The sequence below is a fragment of the Balaenoptera musculus genome, chromosome 10, assembly GCF_009873245.2.
Source record: "Balaenoptera musculus isolate JJ_BM4_2016_0621 chromosome 10, mBalMus1.pri.v3, whole genome shotgun sequence".
NCBI classification, from domain to species: Eukaryota; Metazoa; Chordata; class Mammalia; order Artiodactyla; family Balaenopteridae; genus Balaenoptera; species Balaenoptera musculus.
Genome location: NC_045794.1, coordinates 84,137,422 through 84,160,986, shown reverse-complemented (window position 1 = coordinate 84,160,986; position 23,565 = coordinate 84,137,422). Strand labels below are relative to the sequence as shown.

Sequence of the window (23,565 nt, the reverse complement as noted above, 5' to 3'; positions counted from 1 at the left end):
AACAAATAACGTCAAAGGTTTCTTTTAGCTCTAACATTCTATTTTATAATTCTGGTTGGTAGTTGTGCTGTGTCATGTGATTAAATTTTTTAAAATGAGAAATTGAGGTGGAATTCTATTACCAGAATACCTGAGATGCACTTTAAATTGTGGAAATGTAAGCTCCTTGAGGGCAGGGACCATACATCATTTACTGTTAGAATCCCTTGCACCTAGTATGGTGCACTTGGCACATACTAGGCACTCAATAAATGTTTACTGATGATTAAAACAAAGCTGTGCTCAATATACTTGAGATACTTATTCTTCCTGATTTTTGCTTTAGTATTAACTTGCGTTTTCTGATTTAAAAATTTTTATAAAAGCAATACATGCACTTTAAATCACTTAGAATTGAGTCTGCCTTCCAAGATGCCCTATGTTTATCCTTTTGGCACATTACAAACACCTTAGAAGTGTGAGAACTCTTGTTTGAGACATAAACTACATCAAAACACAAATTCTGAAGTTCATGAATGTTTGAACATTTGATTCCTATGCCTTATGCTATAATATTTCTAATCCCATAATTACAAATTACAAAGAGCATGGGCTTTCAATCCTGGGTTTGAATCTTAACTCTGCCACCTACAACCTGTGTCACCCTCAGGTAGATTATTTAATCCGAGATGAGATTCCTCATCTGTAAAATAATGAGTTTTAGGAAGCTCTCAGGAAGACTATGAGAGTTAAATAAAATGTAAAGCATAGGATAGATTCTTTCACCCCCGTCCCTTCCAAATATATTGGGCACTAAAGAATATTGCTTCTACATCAAGTGTAGAGAGAGGCAAAAGATATGGTTGAACAAGATAATGCCAAATTGTTTTCCAAAGTGGTTTACAAGAGTGCCCTTTCCTCCACCATGCTTGCCAACATTTGGTATTGTCAGCCTTATAAATCTGAAGGGTTCAAAATGGAATTTCATTCTGATGTTAATCTGCATTTTCCTAATTATTAATGAGGCTAAATACAGGAGGAGTGACTCAAAAAAATATTTAACAAGTAGACATAGCTGATGCAGGAGGACCCCTACCAGTCCAGGTATTAGTCCTTTAATTTCTGGTGTGGGGAGACATGGAGTCTAGGGACTCATATAGCCAGGGTGGCACTTGGGGGGGTCTCAAGATAGTGACTACTTACTAACCAGTACATAAGTACTTTAATATTTAATATTGGTATAGCCATGTTTGCTAAATGTTGAGGTTTAAGGGCCATTTATATTTCCTCTGCAATGCCTATTTCTCTCTTTTGCCACTTTTCCTACTGTATTATCTTTGTTGATTCATAGGTATTCATTATATAGCCTGGGTGCTACTAATCCTTTATCAGTATATGGTACATACTATGTCCCAGTTGTGTCTTTTTGTAAGTAGACGGTCTTAATTTTAATGAAGTAGAATTTATCACATCGTCCCTCCACAGACAGCACTTTTGGTCTTATTTTTCATATCTGAGAGGGCAAGCCCCTCACCCTATTCTTCTTTTTTAAAAGCATCATGGCTAATCTCGATTTACTATCTTCCATATAAATTTTAGAATCAGCTTGTTGGGATACTATGAAGAACTCCTTTGGGATTTTGCTCAGATATGCATTTACCCAGTGGGATCCAACTGGGGATGAACTAGCAACTTATGATACTGAATCTTCCTACTCATGAACATGGTTATACTTCTCCATTTGTGCAGATCTTTCTTAATGCCTTTTGATAAAGTTTTATAATTTCCTCCATAAAGGTATTGCAAATCATTTGTTTGATTTATTCCTAACTTCTACATGTTGTCTTGCTATTTTAATCTGTATTTTTAAAAAGAAAAATACATTTTAAGCTCTTTATCACTAGTGTCAAATGCTTTTTAGACAGTGAAGATACAGTAGTAGTATGAAATATTTTAATTAAAAATAAGCACGAATTATATTAAACTGTATAATATACAACCTATGCCAAAGTTTAAATTAAATAATAAAACCTATGATTTTGGACCAGCAGATACACTAGAAAGTTCATGTTTCGGGGTAAGCTGGGACACTGTATTAGCACAGGGAGCACTTTACTCCACCATTGCTAAATCTTTCAAGCTGTGGCTCTTTTGTCTCTTGGCCTTATAGCCTGGACGCAGGAACTCGATCTTTCTCTTCTTTGCTTCACTTTTATTTTTGTGTTTCTTCAGCTTTTTCTTGGCAGCGGTATCAGGATTAGTTACAAACTTGAAAAAAGAATAGAAATGTTATACTACTTTTAAAGTAAATGTTAAACCAATAAAAATCAAATGCAGAAATGGACCATTTTGTTCACCTTAAACATCACAAATGCAATACATGCCCATTAAAGAAAATCTGGAGCACCAGTTATAAAGTCCCACTTCTCAAATACATCCAATTCCTCTTTCCTCCCTGGGTAAGTCTGACACACATGCATGCACACACCCCTGGTTAAAAATAGTTAAGCCTAGTGAACATGCCAATTTTTTCAAAGAGCAGGCCTACCTCCAAAGCCTTCCTCTTTTTCCGGAGTGCCCTTTTCTCAGTAGCCTGTTTCTGTACAGAGGCAAAGGCTAAGGAGAAGCTCTCGAGCCCAACCAGCTTCTTCAGTAATTCTATGATTTCCTGGGATAGATTCTTCAGCGAAGGATCTAATCACACACACAATAATAATCAGAAACACGTAGGAAAGGACACATTTGAATATGTACAAAATTAACAACACGCAAAATTTAAACTCCTGAGGCTTTATCACTTTTATCACTTCAACATTAGACACTGATCTAAAACTAGCCTCTTTGTTTCTGAGATGGGAGAAGCAGCAGAAGTGCTGGACACAGCACTCTGGGCCACACCTCATCCAGGATGCAGCAAGAGATCAGAGACCATGAAGCAACTTCCCAAGGGAATCCCGGCTCAGAAGACATTAAAGTAATTTGAGAACTTGACAAATGTTTTGGGTTACCTTTATTCACCTCTCAGCTCTGTGCAGATGGGGGCAAAGAAAGGTAATTGCGTTTCTCTAATTCCCAGGTCACAGAGGCTTGGCTCTGGCTGTATCCTCTTTTTTTGGATCAAAGACTCCTTTGAGAAGCTGACAAAAAACCATATTCTCCCACCCTTCCCTGCCTCCTCTCTCCCAAATGCAAATAGTCCAGGATTTCTGCATTCAATTTCAGGAAAGCTCATGACACCTACTGTAGATTGCAAGTTTCTTGAAGATGAGGACTGGGCCTTTCCCACCGCTGAACCCTTATTAGGTGCTCAATAAATGTTGGCTGAGAACCAAAGTCAACCTGACCTCTAAGAAGGAAACTCTCTCTCCAGGACTAAAACAGCTTCTGTTTTGACATTCACTTCATTTTTGTTTTATTTAAAATTCTTAACATCCACTTTACCTCCTCTCTTTCCAACCCCTAATTCCCACTTTTCCTAATATCAAAAGAGATAACTTAGGATCAGTGAGGGAAATGTACCAAATGTACCAGGTAAGAAAAAAAAATTGAAAAATTTAAAATATTTGAACTAAAAACTATCTCATATTTTTGCCTTGTAATTTTTGAGAATATAATGACATTTGTTCATTATTTTTCACAGCACTATAAGGTTTAGAACCACCCCAAATTATTTTTCTTTGAATATTTAATCTATGCTTAGGAGTAAAACATCATCTTTTAGGAGAGAAACATTCACTCTTAGACACAAGAAAGCATATAGGAGAAGACAGTCAAAAATAACACAAATATGCCTTATTTGCTTGCTATTAATTGCTTAATAATTAAGCAAGTTTTCTTTCTTAAACTCTGGCAGAGAGGGAGGACAGAAAGGACGAAGGAAGCATTCAGGAGAGAAGACAGGAATCCTAACATGCAAGTATTCAGAAGAGAGGCCACAGAATTACCCTGGTCCGAATAGGTGCTGTTCAGTTCTCGGAACAAAGGAGCTATGATCACTGGGAGGTACGGCTTCACCTTGTCTATTCCAAGATCCATTGCTACAGCTCCGAGAAACTTAAAGATGCATGTTCTCTGAAAGTACAGATCATTTTTCTTTTATACTTGCAGCTACACAGGGTTAATTTAGAAAACAACGTCTATTTGGGGGCAGATGTTATTGCTGCAGTTCTGGGTTCAAAAGTTCCTAGGGACTTAGGAGGATAACTAAAACCATTAAAATACTTAAAAAAAAAAAAAAGACTACTTTCAGTCATTTTGCACATGCATCGCACCTTTAAGGGGTTTCTAGGTGAATAAGCAGCTTCCAGTTTTGCGATCCGGGACAACTTCTGGATCAACCAGAGCAGTGTGGCTGGCTTGCTCTGCTTTTCCTTCTCATCTGCACATGCCTTGTGTTCTTCTACATCCTCTCTGGCCATGCCATCACCTAAAACTTTCTGTTCTTCCATGTCTTCTTTTATGTTACCTTGCTTATCCCCAGAATCAGGTTCCAGTAAATATAAGACTTTGGCTACAAACAACAAATTCTTAACAACCTTAAAAAAAGGGGGAGAGGGGAAGGGTAAGAATTGGACTCTGATTCTGAAATAAATATGGCTCAGTTAAGCAGAAGCTAAAATAGGTATCCTACAATTAGAAAACAGAAAACTGGGTATTGCACTGTTAAACTGATGATCGAGCCTTTTTTTGGATTATTCTTCAGTTTACCTTACAGTGTGTCCAAACCTATTTCCATGTAACTTTTATCCATTTGGCCTACTTCTATTCTTTAAGGTTCCACTGAGTAAATAATTTCATTCTGGACCATCCATTTACATTTTTCAAGAGAGCTTTGATCCTCATTCCATTAAATTCCTTCATCCATTCTTCACCAAAATAACAGTTTCCCTTTATTGATCCATTTACTGAGCACTGACTAGTTGCCTTGTATACAGCGTTCCAATTCAACTTTAAAATATCCCTATTAGGTACTATTATCAGGAGAGAAAACCAAGGCTCAGAGCTGTTAAATCTCAGCCAAAGACAAAGTGAGTGGTCCGTCAGGATTCAAAGGTCTTTAGAATTCCAGCCCAAGTTCCTAAACGCTGAGCTCCTCTTTCCCGCATATACCATCTGGTCCCATTGCCCAGGGATGATTTTTCAGTCTTATAATAATGGACCCATTTATTGAGTCCTAACTCTACAACATACATGAAATCTCTGACGTGGGTATTTCACACCCGTTATGTGAAGGAGGAAACCAATTTGAATTTGATTTCCTTCACCATCCTGGCAACTCTGCTGGAGGAGCTGTGTACCCAAAGTTCCCCCAAATGTGGTACTCAGAATACCACACACTGTCCAAGGCTAGCCTGGCCATCAAGAGTTAATGCCGGGCTTCCCTGGTGGCGCAGTGGTTGAGAATCTGCCTGCCAAGGCAGGGGGCACGGGTTCGAGCCCTGGTCCGGGAAGATCCCACATGCCGCGGAGCAACTAGGCCCGTGAGCCACAATTACTGAGCCTGCGCTTTAGAGCCCGCGAGCCACAACTACTGAAGCCCGTGCGCCTAGAGCCCATGCTCTGCAACAAAGACAAGACACCGCAATGAGAAGCCCGCACACCGCAACGAAGAGTAGCCCCCGCTCACCGCAACTAGAGAAAGCCCACGCGCAGCAACTAAGACCCAACGCAGCCAAAAATAAAATAAATAAATAAAAATAAATAAATAAATTAACCCCCCCCCCCAAATCATTGTCCTTCAAAGCTTCAGTTGCAATGTGGAGTAGATATGTTAAAACTGAAGACGAAAAAGATAAACAGCCAGCCTCCCACTGCATCATCTTTATTGGGAATTTTAAACGGAGCCAGGAGTAATCCCGCTATGGACACCAGCGTCAATTAGATACATGTGCCTAATTGAACAGGTATTTAAGTGTTTGTTTATATTTCATTTAATTCCCCAAGCTTTAACTAGGGAAAACCAAACCAAACCAAACCAAAAACCAAACGTGAGCTTATTCCTATAATGTTAGTAGAATAGGTCCCTTCTATTTAACTGGGAGGCTTACAATACTTACCTGCTCTCCTAGAGACTGATCCAAGAATTTGGAGTGCAACTGATGGCAAGAGGCTAGGGAGATACTTTTCATCTGTGAAAAGAAAATGGACACTGGCAGACACAGTGCAGGGTATTTCTGACTGTTTTTAAAAACTCGAAGTAACTATAATGATACAACTAAGGTAGGAGATTTTGCTCTGAATGACCACCTGTGTAGATCTGGAGAGGGAAGGTTCATGACCAGAAATTGTGTAAATGTTCCCTTCTATTTGCCATAAGAATTTTAGCTCAAGGACATGGGGAGATATAGATCATAATCCTTTAGATTATTGGCAGACAACTTTACAACATTCAAATACTTTTCCCCCCGTTTTCTTCCCTTCCACTCTGCTCATTCAATGTTTATGGAGATCCCACTATAAGCCAGGCGTTGTGCTAGGCCCTACGAAATCGGAGACAGATAAAACATGGTCCCTACCCAACATTTTCAGGAACCTGATCTCATTAAGTCATCAACAAGGGTATGGAGGCAGGACAGAAGGAGGCAGGACAGACAGTATCTTATTTGCCAGTACTGATAAAGAACTTAAATATATGATGGAAGATAAATATGCTAAATAAGCAAATCAAAAGTCTGACTAGATCAATGGTCTAAAAATTATCTTTGAAAAATCTTGGCCGTGAGGGTGACCCCTCTCTAGTTACTAACACTCCTGTGGATCCACATGTGCATCAAGTTGTTGACTGGAAGAGTTTATCCCAAGGCCTACCCCAAGACAGTTACAGGAACCAGAATGAACATCTCATGTAGATGAGAGAAGGAAAAAGTCTTAGAGAAAACTTACCTTTTGGTCAAGGTCACTTGTTAGGAAGCTGATTGCTACAGGTTCTGAGAGTTTCTTTTTAGTTTTTTTGACATTCCGTTTTCTGATAAGTTCCTCTGGTCGGCAAGAGGCAAAGAGCAATCCAAAAATCTGGGCTGCGGTGAGCCACACCCAGTTGTGCGGATGTCTCAGATGAGAGTGCACGTGACCTAAGGGAGCCAAAGTGCATCCTCAGACGTCAAGGTTTTCCTGACTCTGTGGTGCTGAGCGTGACTAATTCAGGCGTTCCTTGAGTATCTATTATGTGCTTGGATTTAGGAATCAAAGATGAACAAAACAGTCCCTGCTTCCCAGAAGTGACGTGGAGAGACTGGAAACAACTAGAGAACCAACTCTACCATGGTAAATGATACGAGAGAGGTTCGAGTTAGCCTGAAAACAGACCGGTTTCATAAGAACTAGCTAAAGACTCAAGGAGCTAAGGTAGCATTGACAACTACAATTTCTAAACTAAAATTAATGTAAATATGTACATGGGTACATACTCTTTTCTCATAACTATTGAAATCAGTGGCTCCAAGTAGGTGACTGGAAAGGTATCATTTATTGAGGTGTTCTAGGTGCCAGGCATAGGCTAAACGTGTTACACATATTACCTGATTTAGACGTCACAACAGTTCTGTGAGGTTGGAACTGTCATTCCCATTTTATAGTTCCAGAGGGAGCTAAGTAACGTGCCAAGCTGTAACAGGCAGAACCAAGCCTGGGCCCCAGCTTAATCTGGCCCCAAAGCTCATATTCTTAAACATGACCCCTTAAACTATCTTAAGGATGAGCCGTTAAAGATCACACTCTTGGCTTCCCTGGTGGCGCAGTGGTTGAGAATCTGCCTGCCAATGCAGGGGACACGGGTTTGAGCCCTGGTCCGGGAAGATCCCACATGTCGCAGAGCAACTAAGCCCGTGAGCCACAACTACTGAGCCTGCACGTCTGCAGCCTGTGCTCCACAACAAGAGAGACCGTGATAGTGAGAGGCCCGCGCACTGTGATGAAGAGTGGCCCCCGCTTGCCACAACTAGAGAAAGCCCTCGCACAGAAATGAAGACCCAACACAGCCAAAAATAAATTAAATAAATTAATTAATTTAAAAAAAAAAAAAGATCACACTCTTATGCTACAGTGCCATTCTCCATATACCACACTTGGAAAGTACAGTAGAAAAGCCTTGTGGTAACAGACTAAAATTCTAAATGAGCCATCTCATATCTGAGTTTTAGTCTCTGCTGCTTTATTTCATGAAGATGGTTTTACTTTTTTTTCTATATGAACCTTTGTAATTATCTCAGTGGAGCCATACCAGAGTAGGCCATAGAGTAACTTAGTAACTGGATTATTTCTCATAAAATCATACGAGTTCTCTTAAAACAAGTGGGTATTTAAAACATTCATTGCAATGTCTATTTCCTACTGATTAATCAAAACTAAAACATTAAATTAAAAATTCCAGGATCTTATTTTTCATTTAAAGAAATGAATTTTATTTCATTTAAATAATATATAACTTAAATATTCCCACAGAAGTGAAACGGTTTAGTAAATTATGGCAAATTTACACGATGGATTATTTATAGCCATTTAAAAGGATATCTACTAAGTATGTTATAGTACTATAATATGCCTACTTAGGTATACAGGATATAAAAGTTTATATGGAATTATGCAACCTCAAAAAAAAAAAAAACAAAAAACCTATGGTTATTTGACAAAAGGAAGACTGGATGGAAATGTATAACAAATAATCATCAAGTGGCAAGGAGGACTTTGGGAAATTTTTTCCTTTCTTTTACTCCTCCATAATTAATATTCTTTCTTATTTATAAATGAAATATATTATTTATGAGGATACATATATACATACATATATTATTTGTTTGTTTCTTCCCCCAGAAAGAAATATTTTCACTGTAATCAATCTGCAAGGGCCTTTTAAATCTTTTTCTCATGGACTTTTCCCCTGACATTATATATTTCTAAAGAGTTTATTTTTAGATTTAAATAAAGAGGAAATACTTACTCCAGATTTTACTCAGAGTCTCAGAGGGCTTGATAAACTGAATAATATTACATCCCTTGATGAGTTTACTTATCAGTGTAAGAAAACTAAACAGAAGGCGATCTGCAGCTTTTTCTTCAGTCTCTTCCATGATCTAAAATTAGGAGGGATGTTAAATCAATTAAGACAATAAGTTCAAAGTATTTGATGGACATTTTTACTCCAGGATGTACATCTATACCAGGGTTTCTCAACCTAAACACTGCTGACATTCTGGGTCAAATAATTCTTTGCTTTGGCAGGCTACCCTGTGCACTAGAGGATGTTAGCAACACTCCTGGCCTCTACCCACTGGATGACAGTCGCATCCCTCTACCCTCCAGTGGTGACAACCAAAAATGTCTCCAGACATTGCTGTCTCCTGGGGGGCTTAAGAAACTTTGATCGTCATATACTATGGAAGATAACTTACTTTAATCTTCACTTTAAAAAGAAGATAGAATTACACTGAGTTCTTGCTTTTATTAATAAAATAATTTTTGAACACAAATAATATTTAATCTATTAGCTATACCACCTCAAGTAAAACTATTAAAATAAGCAAGAGTTTTACTCCCTAGCAAATAACTTACATTTGTAAAGTTTTCAGGATCAATTTCCTTTTCAATCACACGGAGAACAGTTCCAAGTCTTCTCTCAAAAGCGACTCCTTCACTTTCCACAAACAAGCCACAGATCAGGGCAGCTAGCTGTCTATTTAAGCTCTACCGAAAATAAAACCATCACAAGACAATATCAGCACAACTTGGGAAGCTGTTTCCAAAATTCTAAAATGAAGGTGGGCGTGACTCTGCCCTCAGTAGTTCTTTATGATACCAGAAATCAATAGAATGTGGATTTTTGGTGGCTAACATGAAAAATATAGAGAAATCTTCACCACCCAGAACAACATTAAAAAAAGTGGTATCCATTGAATAATACATCTTTTCTCATTTTTAAATTAAAAAAAAAAAAGGAAGAAGTTTCGGCCCCCCGACCCCATTCTGATTTTAATACTTAAAGCCAATATTAAGTTATGACATGTGTTGTTTGTATTCCACAAAGATGGGCCAGTGATCATGAGGGTAGAGTCAGCAAGTGGTTATAATTATTGGCAAAAGTTACATCCTATAAATTGTATAAGCAAAATTGGAAACAAAGATATTCATCAATGGGGATTGGTTAAGTAAATTATAATACATTCATGTAGAGTAACTGGGTGACATTGACCTTGTAGTGGGAATACAGGTGATATTTGTTTCTCTCTGTAACTTCTTATATTTTCTGAAATTTTACTGTAAGAATATATTATTACCATAATCAAGTAAAAACAATAAAGCTATTTGGGAAAAATTAATTCAACAATGTATAATATGTATTCCTATTTAAAGTATGAACACCAAAAGCTCAGACTTTTCTTTGCAATATGACTAAAAGCAACCCTAACCTTTTTTGCCCCAAACCAGGTGGTAACCATATCGAAGAGCCAATCTTTTTTCTCAAGGCTGATTTTACTGAGTAAGGATTTGATTGCCATGGATGCCATCTTTTTACACATGGCAGAGTCATCGTTCACCATCATTAGACAAAGAGGAATAAAGAACATTCCACAGTTCTCGTGGAGCAGTCCCTGAAAGAAAACAGACACTTATGAGCACACTCAGACTGGAATTCTCACAGATGTCCTACAAACAGAGGACCCTGGGCTCCCGGGAGCCACAGCTTGTTAACAAACACAGAGTTTGTCTTTGTGGTTCACGGTACCTGAGGGAATGTGTCAAAGAGATAAGCGATCATTTCCAAGGCGGACTCTCTCCCGGTCTCATGTTCATAACTAGGGTAAGAACATTAGAAGGACTTGTTAGTAACTTTAAAATTTACCAATAATTATTTTTAAGAATTTAAAATGTTGTCTCAAGGTGCCAGTCTATTTCTTAAAAAGTGGAAAAAAACTCCATTTTCCCAATTTTAATACATGTACTTACCATGCTACTATGCAGTTGTAAATGTAATTTTTTTAGATTTTTACTGTTCTCCTAAGTGGACTCTAATGGCAATTGATGGTCAGAGTGAACTGAAAAGCAGCTTGCAGAACTGCTCTATGAAGCCATGCCCAACGCTTGACACTCAAGTCAGTGATTCACAGGATAGCATCCTCAAAGAATGTGCCATTACATTTCGGCTTTGTTCTTTGCAAGACAGTCCACACATTAAAAGGAGAGAAGAACCTACCCCACTGCCTTGTGTAGTTTATGGCTTCAACTTACTTCAGTTGAGCGAGCATGAATTCCAAGTTTGGTCGCAATTTGTCACCCAGGGGATAGTCAAGAATGTATTTCAGAAAAACCTAGGAACAGAAGTCGCACAAGAGATTATTTGGATCCTGTCCCTCCAGGATTCCTCTTTCCTAAGCTGCTTTCTGGGACACACTGGTAGGCTACAAAGACCTTTCAGAAGGGTGATCAGTTAGGTGAAGTCCACCTCTTGAGTCAATAACTGTGCCCCTCCTCTCTCCTCCCACTGCACTTCCTCAGGTCTTGCCTGATCAAGCGTCAGGTCCCGGCCCACCATTAGCATGGTTGTTAAGGGCTCCAAATCTCAGCTCACACACTGGCAGCACATCGCTGCGATAGGAGGCTGTGCTGAACTGAGTATGGACTGTGGTTCAACCCTGTATTTCCCCTGAAATAAGAATAACAGTAATAGTGATAATACTACTAACTTTTGCATTTACTAAATAACTTCTTTGTGTTAAGCACTGGGTTAAGTGTTTCTTGGTTGGTTTTCATTACTTCCTTAGGAAGCAGGTAATATGATCCCATTTTACAGATGAAGAGAATGGAGTTGGCACAGAAGGTAAGCAACTTGCTCAGGTGACACTGCCAGAATCCCATGCCTAGCCTATCTGCATCCAAAGGCTCTGCTTGCAAACTACTGTATTATTCAGCTTCCTTTGTTAATAAACTGTGAGAACTAAGCACATCATTTAACTTACCAAGGCCTGTTTTTCCCCAACCATAACACGGTGGTACTGTTTCTTTTGAAGGATAGTTACAAATAGAAGTCATGTATGTAAAATGCTGGGCATGCAGCTAGTGCTTAATAAATAGCAGCTGACCCTCCTTCTTCCTAAATGAGTTAACTTTTTCTAAAGATGGCCTCGGCAGCCCAAGCCCTCCTTTAACTCCGAGTTCATATTTCCAATTCAGACCCTTCCATTTCCCGGGTTGATATGCACTCATAAGATCAGGACAAATTTACGAACACAAATCTGCTAGTGTCACTCCTCTGTCTACTGATTTCGCTGGCTCTTTGTTATTCTTAGAACAAAGCCCTAAATCTTTAACAAGACCACAAGGTCTTGCCTGATCTGGCCCCCTGCCCTGTCATTCACCTTCAACAAGCTAAGCTCTTACCCACTTCAAGGCTTATCTTCCTTAGCCTGCAAGGCTAAGCCTTATTCTTCCTCCAGACTTTGCTTATATGCCAATCCTCAGGAAAGCTTTCCCCCACTATCACACTAGGGTGGTCCTCCACCATGTCATATGCTCTTATCATATGCTCTTCCATACTTTGTCAATTTTAAGAAGCACAGTTTTCCACATTTTAATATATCTGAAATTGGGATGTCTTACAATTGATGCCATCTTACCACTGTCATAGTTTTTTTTCCTTCCTTTGAGGTATGTAAGTAATGGTGTGTCTTGTAAGTGATGAAATACAACAGTACTTTCTTCCTCCTGGCACTTAGGATGTCTGTAATTAAATAACTGCTTGTGGGATTTCTGCTTTGCGCATGTCTGCTATAGGATAGACAGGGACTATACAAATTTTGTTAACCACTCTTCCAGCAATACCAGGTACACAGTGATACACATTAAGTGGTCAGTGTCTGGACCACTGGATGGAAATCTTTGCTGCAGGTTATCATGCTGCAGAAGGAAAATGTATTTCTTCATCCATCTGAAACATGCCACATATGGGCTATATTCAAAACACTCTTTATACTGAAAAATGGCCTTACACTTGGTATGTGAATGGGCTCCTGAGTCTTAGAATAAAGCAACAGTATGACACAAAGTCTTCAGAATTCAGTGTTGACATCTCTCCACCCAAAAACCAAACAGAGAAGGCAGGGCCCAACCCTTGCCATAGGAATAAGCTCTCTCTACAAACCTGTCTGCACTGGACTCTGACAGGTTCGTTTTGTGCAGAAATTGCCAGCTTGGACACTTTGCGCATGACATCATCAATTTCTGGAACCAACAACTTTCTTGATAAAATGGCCTAAAATACAAAAGGAAAAGACATACTTATTTCATGTTTTACTGCAGATGGCCTGTTGTTTACTAAGCTTGCCTGATGTTAAAAGCAGTCACAGGCAGTTTTCAAACATAATGAAAGTATCTCCACAAGAAAAAGAATATAAACTTAAAAAATGGTTAGAATGGTCAATTTTACGATACATACAAGCAGACTACATGCATTTGTACAGAATTCCCTGGAAGTTTAATATAGAGCTCATGTTCAAACATTTTAATAAGCAGTTAGCTTATAATTAATCAACCAAATCATAATCATCTTTATAAATTAATTTCAGAACTATCTACAGCTAGTCAGAACGCTATGTTCCATGTTATTCTAAATATCTGACGTGAGGCTCATTCACTGCACAATCCAACATTCTGGGGACACCATACCTTCAGAAGACCAAATGCAGTGGCTTGTCTTGTAATATCATAAATGTCCTCCTCAGCATATGCTAGTAGAACTTGAAGCTGCTTCTCAGTTATCTGGTAAGACTTCACTTTCTTCACAAGTATGGTCACACACTGCAAGTTACAACAGCGAGGTTAACAGCCAGGACATCCCACAAATCAGCATACAGTGGAATGATAAGGACTAGATACAACAGCAATGCTTTTTCACACAGGACACCAACACTCTGGCCTTAGCAAATTAATCTGGAAGAAATTTGACCATGACCACAAAGGATGATGAGGAAAAGTAACTCTGATGTTAATCCCGGTCCTAGCTTTTTCTAAGTGCAAGTGAAAACACCTCACCTTGAAACAATTTACCACCAGGTGGAAATTCTGGCCCCTGGCAGCCCCGAGTTTTGCATAGTCCTTCAGCAGAAGGAAAAGGTGTTTCATTAGCTGTTCTGCTTTTGTTTCTGTGGAAGGCAGGGGGAACCTCAAGATCCAGATCAGGCATTGTAAAGCACCTGTAATCACCTGAAAAACAAAGACAGACAAAGCCAATCAACTGATGAAGTGACCGAACTCAACAATCCAGCACCTAAGGCTGTGTAGACTCTGAGCAACCGAGTTGAAGGAATGAAGCGCTCTGCCCGTCCACTCAGGAAGAACTGTGCTCAAAGTGTAAGAAAATAGGGAAGCTTCCTCTTCCCTGTTGTAGAACTTACTGCTTCTCCATAGCAAGTGAAGGTATAGCCCAAGCAAGTGAGAAAAGGTGCTCATATTCTTAACCTATTATGGGTAAATGATTAGATGGGCTGGCTAATTTTAGCATTTTTTTTTTCTGAAAAACACATTATAAATGCCTTTCCAATTTTCTAGAATGGTACTTCAATTTAATCCATTCTTATTAAGCTTATATTATGTACACAAGGCACTCTACAGAGTGTCAGAAATACGATGATAAAAAGGATGCCCTTCTGCATTTAAGGAGCAGATAGCTGAAATTAAGCACGGGAACTATGACCAATAATTTAATATAGTTAAGCGCAGTGCCAAAGGTATGAAAAAATGTGTTGGGACCAAGTGACTACAAAAGAATCCCTGAGCCTCCAGGCCAAACCTTCTAGATTACCTAGATCAGCTGGTTCACCTCTACCTAACAGACCCCTACACTGTGGTTGCTGGGATGGCCTTACTGGGCTGGATTAGACGAAGATAAAGCAAAGAGCTCAGGAGTCAAAAAGACCAGGGCTTAAAACCCAGCTCTGCAGCTTATTACCTGTTTGACCACAGAGATGTTAAATACTTAACCTCTTGGCACCTTTGCTGTAAAATAGGCAATCCGAGAAAGTGGGAAAGGTGTGGGCTTCGGAGTCTGACAGACTGAGGCTTACATCCTAGATCTGTGATATGGGGCAAGTCACTGAGCCTAAGGCCTGGATTTCTCATCTGTGAAAGAGACACATTACTAACATATGCTTCATGGGTTGTTACGAGGATTCACAGCAGCGAGCAGTCGCAGCAAGGACGATGGTGATGAGATGACGATTACTGCCATGGGGACAGCACCACTCACCCTCATGAAGCTGTGGTGAGGACCAAATGAAGGGCTTTTACAACTGTTAAGCGCTATCTATTATTATTAAATTGCTGTGAAGGGAGCAATTTAATGCAGAGAACAGAGGTGGTTCATGATGTTGTAAATCTCTTTAAAAACTCAATCATCTTGTGAAGCACAAGCCTAGAAACAAATTCTAGGTATACCGCACAACACAGCTCCCCTGAAGGAACAGATGCTCACCTTCACGTCCATGGAACCCAGGCAGTCTATGAGGAGAGGCATAAAAGGATCCAACATTTCCAGAACATGTTCACTTGAAGACTTGATCTTGGAAGTCTTCAGACTAAGATGCAACAGCTAGAAGATTTAAAAAGATACTTCACATCAGTTGCCCCTAAGACCAAATGAGTGAGGTAAAGGTGAAATGATTTTAAGAGACCAATGTGAAATGTTAAGATGCTTCTATTTGAAATTATAAAAAGTGTGAAGAAAGGGGAGCCACCTGGGAGAGTCTCAGTAAGTGAAGAAGGTGGGAGCTCACTGTGAAGCTGAGATTCCAAGTTCATTTACCAAATGGTTATTACTCAGCATCTGCTTTGATTCCAGGTACTGGCTTGGCGTGAAGGACACGGCAGTAACCAAGATCAGCAGGGTCACCGCCCTCATGGATCTTAGCCAGGATGACAGACTCTAGGGAATAATTCACTATAAATGCAGGGTGCTTTGAGAGTTCTGTGGGGACCTGGGCAGAGGGAGGAGTAGATGGTGAGGTCCTGGGGTGGGAAAAGTGTGGTGACTTTAGAGAGCTGAAAGGAAGCCACGTGTACAGGATGAGGCTATGCCCTTGTGGCCCAAGTGAAGGACAGGGCTCTCTCCTGGGAAAAAAGGGAGCCAATGAAGGATTAAAAAAATATATACAATAAAACGATCAAATTTGTGTTTTCAAAAAATTTAGAGTAGTTCAGAGGTGCACACTCATGGGCAAAGCAACAGTGAAAGCACTGTGAATATTAGGTCAGAATCATTAATTCTGAGAAAGTTATATCATCAAAGTAAGTACCAGCGTTTCCAGCGGAAATGAGCAGTACTGGAGATTCAGTAGAGGATTAAAAGGCACAGACTCACTGTGTGCAGCAAGTCTCACTTTAAGGTTAATTCTTACCCGAAGTCCAGACTCAATAAATATGTGCATGTTGGTTTTCTTGCTCACGACAGCTTTCTGCCCACCTCGAACTGGAGTTGGGGGGAGCAGAAGACAACTCTGGGGTGGCAGACGTGGATCTGGTGCAGGGACTGCTGGATTTCTGTCAATCAAGTGGAATGAGAACTAGTAGAAAGCACACTGTATGCTGCATCCCCGGAAGCTACTACGGCCCCTTCCGGTGCGGTGAGTCCAGTACCAAATAATGTGCTCTTTGCTGTGGGTTTTTTTCCCCCTTAACCACAAGACACTGAAGAGATGATTAGGTTGTTGATCAAAGTTTCTAGAACCCCAGAAACAGAGGTCAGAGGGATGAACACACATTTAAATGAAGAGGAACAGCAAGGGGACACTCCCTTCCTTTGATTTCTGAAAACAAATGCCAAGGAGTCTCTTTCAGAATACAGAAGCAAAATTCAAAGGAAGTTTACAAATAAGGTATTTAAAATCTTTGGAGGTCTAAATCTCTGATCAGAACAAGAAGTATATATTTTAAGTCTATCCCAACTTTGATTCAATAAATATCTAAAACAAAAGTGGTATTAAGTAAATGTCAAAATAATTGGTTGCCTTCACAGCTACCACATTCAGCAGAAACAATCTTGTGTTGACATGTATTACTTGGAAGGACCTCAGCCCAAACACCACAAAGTAGTACCATCTTAAAACTCAGATAAATATACCTTTTTTTTCCCTACTAAAGCAAATTATTAAATGAACCCACTTAAGAGTAACTGAGTACTGAATGGCTTATTAGAAGTATGAACCTAAAGGATAGTTGTTTTTTTTTTCAAACTTACTTTTCCTTCTCTGTTAACAGGGGTAGATTTTCGCTGACCAAACCGTAACTAAGCAACAGAATGGATTCTGCCGTCATTTCCTGGTTTACAAGTAATCCTGCTATGATTCGACGTAAGGTTTCATGAACTTTCCGGGCCAGTTTTAAACTCGTGGTATTTTGCAAGATCTAAAGGCAGACATAAATGCATGCTGAGGTAACACAGAACTGCATTTTGATTTGTTATAATAGTAGTTTTCTTTTATATATTTACTTTTTAAAATATGCTTTTTGCTAATTAAAAAAGAAACACACTCTTAATAAAATTTCAAACATAGATATAACATATAAAGTCAAATATACCCATGACCTCAGCCCCAGAGATAACCACTGCCAGCTGTGTATGCCGCTGGATTTCTTGTGCCTCCTTGGCACTCTCTTTGTTGATGAGGTCTGGCCACAGGGCTGGAGATAGGATGTGACACTTGGAAGATGTCAGCCTTCCAAGTGCATTAAATGGGGTGGTTTATAGGCAAGCACATACACATAACACAACATCAACAAAATGCAGTCACTACTCGCAGGAAACCATGCTAAGGAAGTGGTGTGACGGCCAGGCCTCAGGGTTGGGTATTAGTTATTGGGCCAAATCAGAGGAACTTAATGGGACCCCAGCACCATCAACCCCGGTACAACCCTCAGCATGTCATAGCTATTCCCCTGCACAGGACATGGATTAGTAACTTTGATTACCTTGGAGGGACTTGATAATTTACATGGAAAATACGTGTGCTTTGTCAACTCTTTTTCATCCTCAAAACATATCTAACATTCTTAGATCAGGCTCAGATAAGCTAAATGCATTCTAGGAACAATTAGGGAGTTAATCTAGCACCAAACATGTGGAATTAGCACAGAGAACACTATGAAGGTAGGTAAATGACAGTCCCTGCCCAATAGGAAAGGCAGAATGAAAATAGTGGAAAGAATGTGAGATTTGGATCAGAAAGATCTGGAATTAAATCCTGACTTTTCTCCTTAGCCATGTTCCTTTCTATCTTTCTAAGCCTGAATTTTCTCATCTGTAAGACAGAAGTACTGTCAATCTCAGGGGACGGTTGTGCAGATTAGAAGAGATAATGAAGCACAGTGCTAAGAACATGGGTATCTGTTCAATAAATGCCAGTTCTCTTCCTCCTGGCAATCTGGGAGCAGCAGTCTGACTCCAAAGGCTATGTTCTTAGCTGCTGACGGGACCCAGCTGTACAATTCACCTGTAGTTCAATTCTTGTTGCCTTTCCTTTTGCATCTCATGGTTTATATCAGGGATTCTGATTCTTGGATCAGAATCAGCGGAATCAGAATCCACTGAGCTGCCAGCCACGTGGTACTGGTGCCCTTAGCACCAAAGCAAATCATGATGCTCAAGGCTCTTTTCAAGAGCTCATGATACTGTAAGGTGGGGATCCCCTTTATTACATTCAAGTCCTTACCTCTTTTAGTGGAAGGATAAGTTTTGTAACCTGATCTTTTCCTACAAACTTGCCCAAGATTTCATAAGAATCGTAACTCTTGCTTCTTCGTGCCTCCATGACCTTGGAGAGGATCTGCTTTACTTCCTTCTCTTCAGCAATGGCACCAAACAACTCATGGTTAAAAATCTTTAAAAGAAAAAAGCCAAATGGCAATTATGTGCACTCAGCAACTTATGCCAACATAAGCAGTCTTTGAAAATGCGTGGTATGTCCAAGTCAAGGATTAAAATTAGACAATAGGAATTTCTATTAGATTTCACTTTTTTCAATGTAGTTTAGGGACCAATTACTAAAAAACAAATACAGAAACACTTCAAGGTTTACACCAATGGAAAACAAAAGAAAAATACCAGGTAGATTTACATATATAGTTGTATAATATATAAACAGGCACTTCTTCTTTGATATTATCAAAGAGTAGCTTAATTTCTCTTTAAGAAATTCTCATATTTGTAACTTAATTATCAAAATTAATGCATTTTTAATGAATAAACAAAAGATTGTGTGCCACATTTAGTGTCTTTCTAATCCCACCCCCCCCAAATTATCATATTATCTGATTTTAAATTGTTATTAATTTTTCACTATTCTAAATAAAGCTCTAATGAATATACTTTTGTACAAACCCCAGACCACACCTCTGATTATACCAACTCAAGACCTACTAGCAACAGCAGAGTACCCATCTCACATCACTTGAGTCTCAGCTTTTTAAACCTCTGCTAGACTAAGAGATGAGATAGTACATTATTTTCATATTTATAGGTTATTATTTCTTATTTTGTGAACTGATTTGTGTTCTTTGACCTCTTAAAAAAAAATTAGAATTCCTTTCTCTAAATCTTACCTCAATCATTATATCCAAACAAGAGTCCAAATTCCCAACTTGCAGCTTGTTGGTGAGGCCTTGCAGCAACATGTAAACAGTGAAAGTTAGCACATGGACCTAAAACGAAATGTATAATAAGAATATGGATGGCTAAGAACACCACAGTAGAAAAAACAAGATTTAGAAGTATGGCAGGGGCGCACTCAGATTATATATCTGTAATTATTGCAGGGAGAAGCTTTGACAAATGACACATACTTATATCACTGCCTAAAATCCTTTAACCAGATGGTCCCTTTGTAGAAAAGATGCTCAGAAACACATCACCATGCTTAGGTTCTATTATTGTGACTAAATCAGGCCAATGATTTATAAAGAAGAGCACAAGTCTTGAACTTTTAAAAACCAACCTGTGAATTAAGGAGCCTGCCAACATTGAATGCAGTCAAACCTGGTACAAAAAGTGTTATGAAGGAAACAAGTTTTTGCCCTTCACAGTGATCACAGCTAACATTCCTTAGAGCTTACTATGGGCTAGGCACTGTATTAATACCTCACATGTACTCAATCATTTAATCCTCACCCACTCTATCTATGGCGTAGGTGCTACATTATCAGCATTTTCAGATGAAAAAGCTGAGGCACAAAAAGGTCAATCAAACTTGCCCAAGGTTACATGAATAGGAAATGGTGGAGTCAGGATTTGAAACCAGATGATGCCAGGGTATACAGAGTACACAAAAGGGTATATTCTGTATACTGCTTCCGGTGCTGTTTATCAAGGTAAACATCAGATAATGATCATACACTAAGAAAATACACCTGGCTGTCAATATACAGATTGGATTTTAAAGGCATAATTTCATATGTATCTACTTATGATCTTTAAATACTTTTACATATATAAAATATTTGCTGAGGACTTTATATAATTTTTAAAAATCCTTTTGGTGGGGTGAAGAATGAAACTTGAAGAGTACAGTTTTGGTTCTGTCTACATGATTAATACTAATACCCAAACTGCTGTTCTCTCATCCTTATTTTACTTACTTTAACGAATAATGAGACAGACTGGAAGAACAAGTGGTTAAAGAAAAAAGGGCTACTTGTTTAAATACCTCAGGTGCTCAATTAAATGTGTGAATGAATCCTCAAAGACAGCTGTACTGCATTCATCCTGGTATGCTCAGTGCCCAAGAGCACCTCACACAAAGTAGCCATGAAATACAGGCTGGTTGAAAGAATAAACATGGACACTGACAGGGGCTCCGGTTCCAGGTAAGATGGAAGAAGCACACTCTATCCTGTCTCTCCCACTGAGTGCAGCTATGAGCCCCAGACAGGATGCACGGAGCTGCAACTGGGGAAGAACACCAGAGTGCAAGTACCACCGAACTCCCGGTGCGTTTACCCGTTTTCTATACAGTTATAGACGTGGGGACTGCAGCAGCCACAACTCTGCTGGGAGACCTTCCTTTCCCACTGGGACTGCAGCTCTGAGAGGATGGGCCAACTAGCTGCTTTTCTCCTCTGTCTTGCCACCACTTAGCCTCCATGTGGGTACAGCTGTGGGAAGTGCATGGCAAAGTGGGAGAAATAAAGCCCCAGCTTTCCAGCTGGGGGAGTGAAATAAGTGGAAAAATAATGTGTTAGCAAAGAATCAGAAGATATAAGGGACTAAATGGAAACTTTACAACTGAAAAAAACCAAACAGACCAATAAGTGAAATAAGAAAATTTACTAGATGGGTCCAATAGCAGGATGGAGATTAAAGAGGAAAGAGTCAGTGAACTTGAAGATGAATCAATAGAAATTATGCTACACAGAAAGGAAGGAGACTGAAAAAGAAAAATGGAGCCTCAGGGATGGATGGGACCCCCCAAAAAAGTCGAACAGGAGTCCCAGGAGAGGAGAAAGAGTGCAGTGCAGAAAAAGTATTTGAAGAAATAATGGCTGAAAACTCCCCCATGTGGTTGAGAAGCTGAACAAACCTCAAACAGGGTAAACCCAAAGAAATCCACCTTCATAATCTAACTGCTGAAAAATAAAGACAAAGTCTTTAAAGCTGCCAGAGAAAAATAATGCATTACTTAGAGGGGAAGAACAATTTAATTATTCATCAGAAAGGCCAGAGGAAGTCGCATGACAATTTTACAGTGCTGAAAGAAAAGAAATAACTGTCAATGCAGAAGTATATATCCAGTGACAACATCCTTCAGGAATGAAGGTGAAACAAAGACATTCACAGGGGAAGGAAAATGAAGAGCATCCGTTGCCAGCACACTTGCTCTGTGAGCTTGCCTAGACCAAAGGGAAATGATACCAGGAAGAAATGTGGAAATTCAGAAGTGAAGGAAGAGCAGTAGAAGTGATAAATATCTGGGCATATTTGAGGATTAAAAGCAAAAACTCTAACGCTGCTTGATAAGTTTTCAACATATAAGTTTCCAGCAAAGTAATACATAAACAACTTTTAAACAAAGGAAGGGTGAAGGGATCTATAGGGTAATAAGGTTTTTACATTCCACTTGAAGTGGTAAAATACGGATTCTAAATAGATTATTAAAAATTAAGTATGGATATGGTAACCTGGAGCAACCACTAAAACACTATACAAAGAGAGACAGTGGCAATGCATACTGATATTTTTAGTGTGCTACTTATAGCCTATAGAATAGGGACCTACCTCTGAACAAACGAGGACTTGGAAGGTCAAGCTAACTACCAGGAGTCTTGGCTGGGTACTTGAGAAACACAAGCTGCAGTGTTTCTCAAACTTTAGATCGCTCAGGGATCTTATTAAGATGCAGACTCTGTAGGTCAGGTGTAGGGTCCTAATCATACTTCTAACATCTCCCAGGTGCTGCTGAAGCCACTTGTCTGGGGCCCACACTCGGAGTAGCAAGACAGCCAGGTAACTACTCAAAGAGCGTTGTATTCCACCTGGTGCTCTTATTAATTTTATGACATGTCATGCATTTCAACTCTTAAACAAATGTCTATGTTCTTTACTGTTCACATGTGTGGCTATACATTCAATATAAAAGAATTTTATTAAGAACTCAGAGAATACAAAACTTGATATCAAGTGATTTGAGAGAAAAACACAGGTTATGAAATGCAGTTCTATAAGGATCTTTAAAAAAATTAAATATAAGGGCTTTTTAAAAAACAGATTTTTGAAAATACTGATTAAAATTTTTTAAATATTCTTGCTTGTTCTCTCAGTAGATCAGCTTTACAAAAGATAGACCCAAAGTATCATGACTTAGTGTTTAAAGTGCAACTATTTGAACCCCAACCCAATTTGAATATAAAGTACATGGTGCAATTTACCTGATAGCCACGCACAAGGGTAGTCTGTAATTCTTTTAAAATATATTGTAGGTAATGCACACCCAGATCCTCTATTATTTTTGCGAGAGTGCTGCGAGCAATGTCTCTGATTTCCTGTGCTCTGTTCTTGAGGAGGGCACACACTTTCAGCAAAATACTAGAACATGAGAAATTAATTGACTAATTAAATTAACAGAACCAAATACAAATATAAATATCCTTTTGTTTCTGAATTACTCATAACCCAAATTATGCCAATTAGGATTCTAAATTACAGCAAATTGTGACAGTACTTCTCTTCCTGACAAAAGAGAAGATAGAACCAATTTTTGAGTTTCACTGAACTTTTCTGATTTGTCACACAACATACCTTGGCAGATTAGCTTCCATAACTTCCCGTGGAAGGGACTGCATTAGTTTAACCATGGCAAAAGCTAAAGGAACTCGAACCACTTCCTCATCGTTCACAACCTTTGATTTTATGAGTTTGTGTTCTTCTTCTCTTTTAGTCTGTAAGAAAAATTTAGGTTAAACTAAAACAAAAATAAATGGATTACGGACCTACCAACACTACAACCTTGTAGTTGAAAGATAAGCTCTTTTGATATATCTTATATCCATTTCTAAGTTTAATGTCTTAAAAAACAAACTCAATTATGCAATTTGATAACCCTCCAAAAATTATAAAAA

General features: G+C 39.0%; 1 protein-coding gene across 1 annotated transcript in view; it reads right to left on the bottom strand.

Moving 5' to 3' along the window:
• UTP20 (UTP20 small subunit processome component) overlaps positions 1-23,565 on the bottom strand; it is a 94,836-nt gene continuing 71,271 nt past the window's right edge. The window contains exons 42-62 of the mRNA XM_036864827.1: positions 23,246-23,385; positions 22,876-23,032; positions 19,558-19,656; positions 18,669-18,836; positions 17,198-17,364; positions 16,359-16,500; positions 15,437-15,553; positions 13,999-14,169; positions 13,633-13,764; positions 13,109-13,219; positions 11,200-11,279; positions 10,697-10,766; positions 10,380-10,562; positions 9,526-9,657; positions 8,915-9,047; positions 6,862-7,049; positions 6,036-6,107; positions 4,251-4,514; positions 3,924-4,050; positions 2,528-2,673; positions 1-2,247 (exon numbers count right to left, since the gene is read on the bottom strand). Coding sequence (XP_036720722.1) covers positions 2,092-2,247; positions 2,528-2,673; positions 3,924-4,050; positions 4,251-4,514; positions 6,036-6,107; positions 6,862-7,049; positions 8,915-9,047; positions 9,526-9,657; positions 10,380-10,562; positions 10,697-10,766; positions 11,200-11,279; positions 13,109-13,219; positions 13,633-13,764; positions 13,999-14,169; positions 15,437-15,553; positions 16,359-16,500; positions 17,198-17,364; positions 18,669-18,836; positions 19,558-19,656; positions 22,876-23,032; positions 23,246-23,385 — 2,955 coding nt within the window. The 3' untranslated portion in view covers positions 1-2,091. The remainder of the gene's footprint in view (positions 2,248-2,527; positions 2,674-3,923; positions 4,051-4,250; positions 4,515-6,035; positions 6,108-6,861; positions 7,050-8,914; positions 9,048-9,525; positions 9,658-10,379; positions 10,563-10,696; positions 10,767-11,199; positions 11,280-13,108; positions 13,220-13,632; positions 13,765-13,998; positions 14,170-15,436; positions 15,554-16,358; positions 16,501-17,197; positions 17,365-18,668; positions 18,837-19,557; positions 19,657-22,875; positions 23,033-23,245; positions 23,386-23,565) is intronic.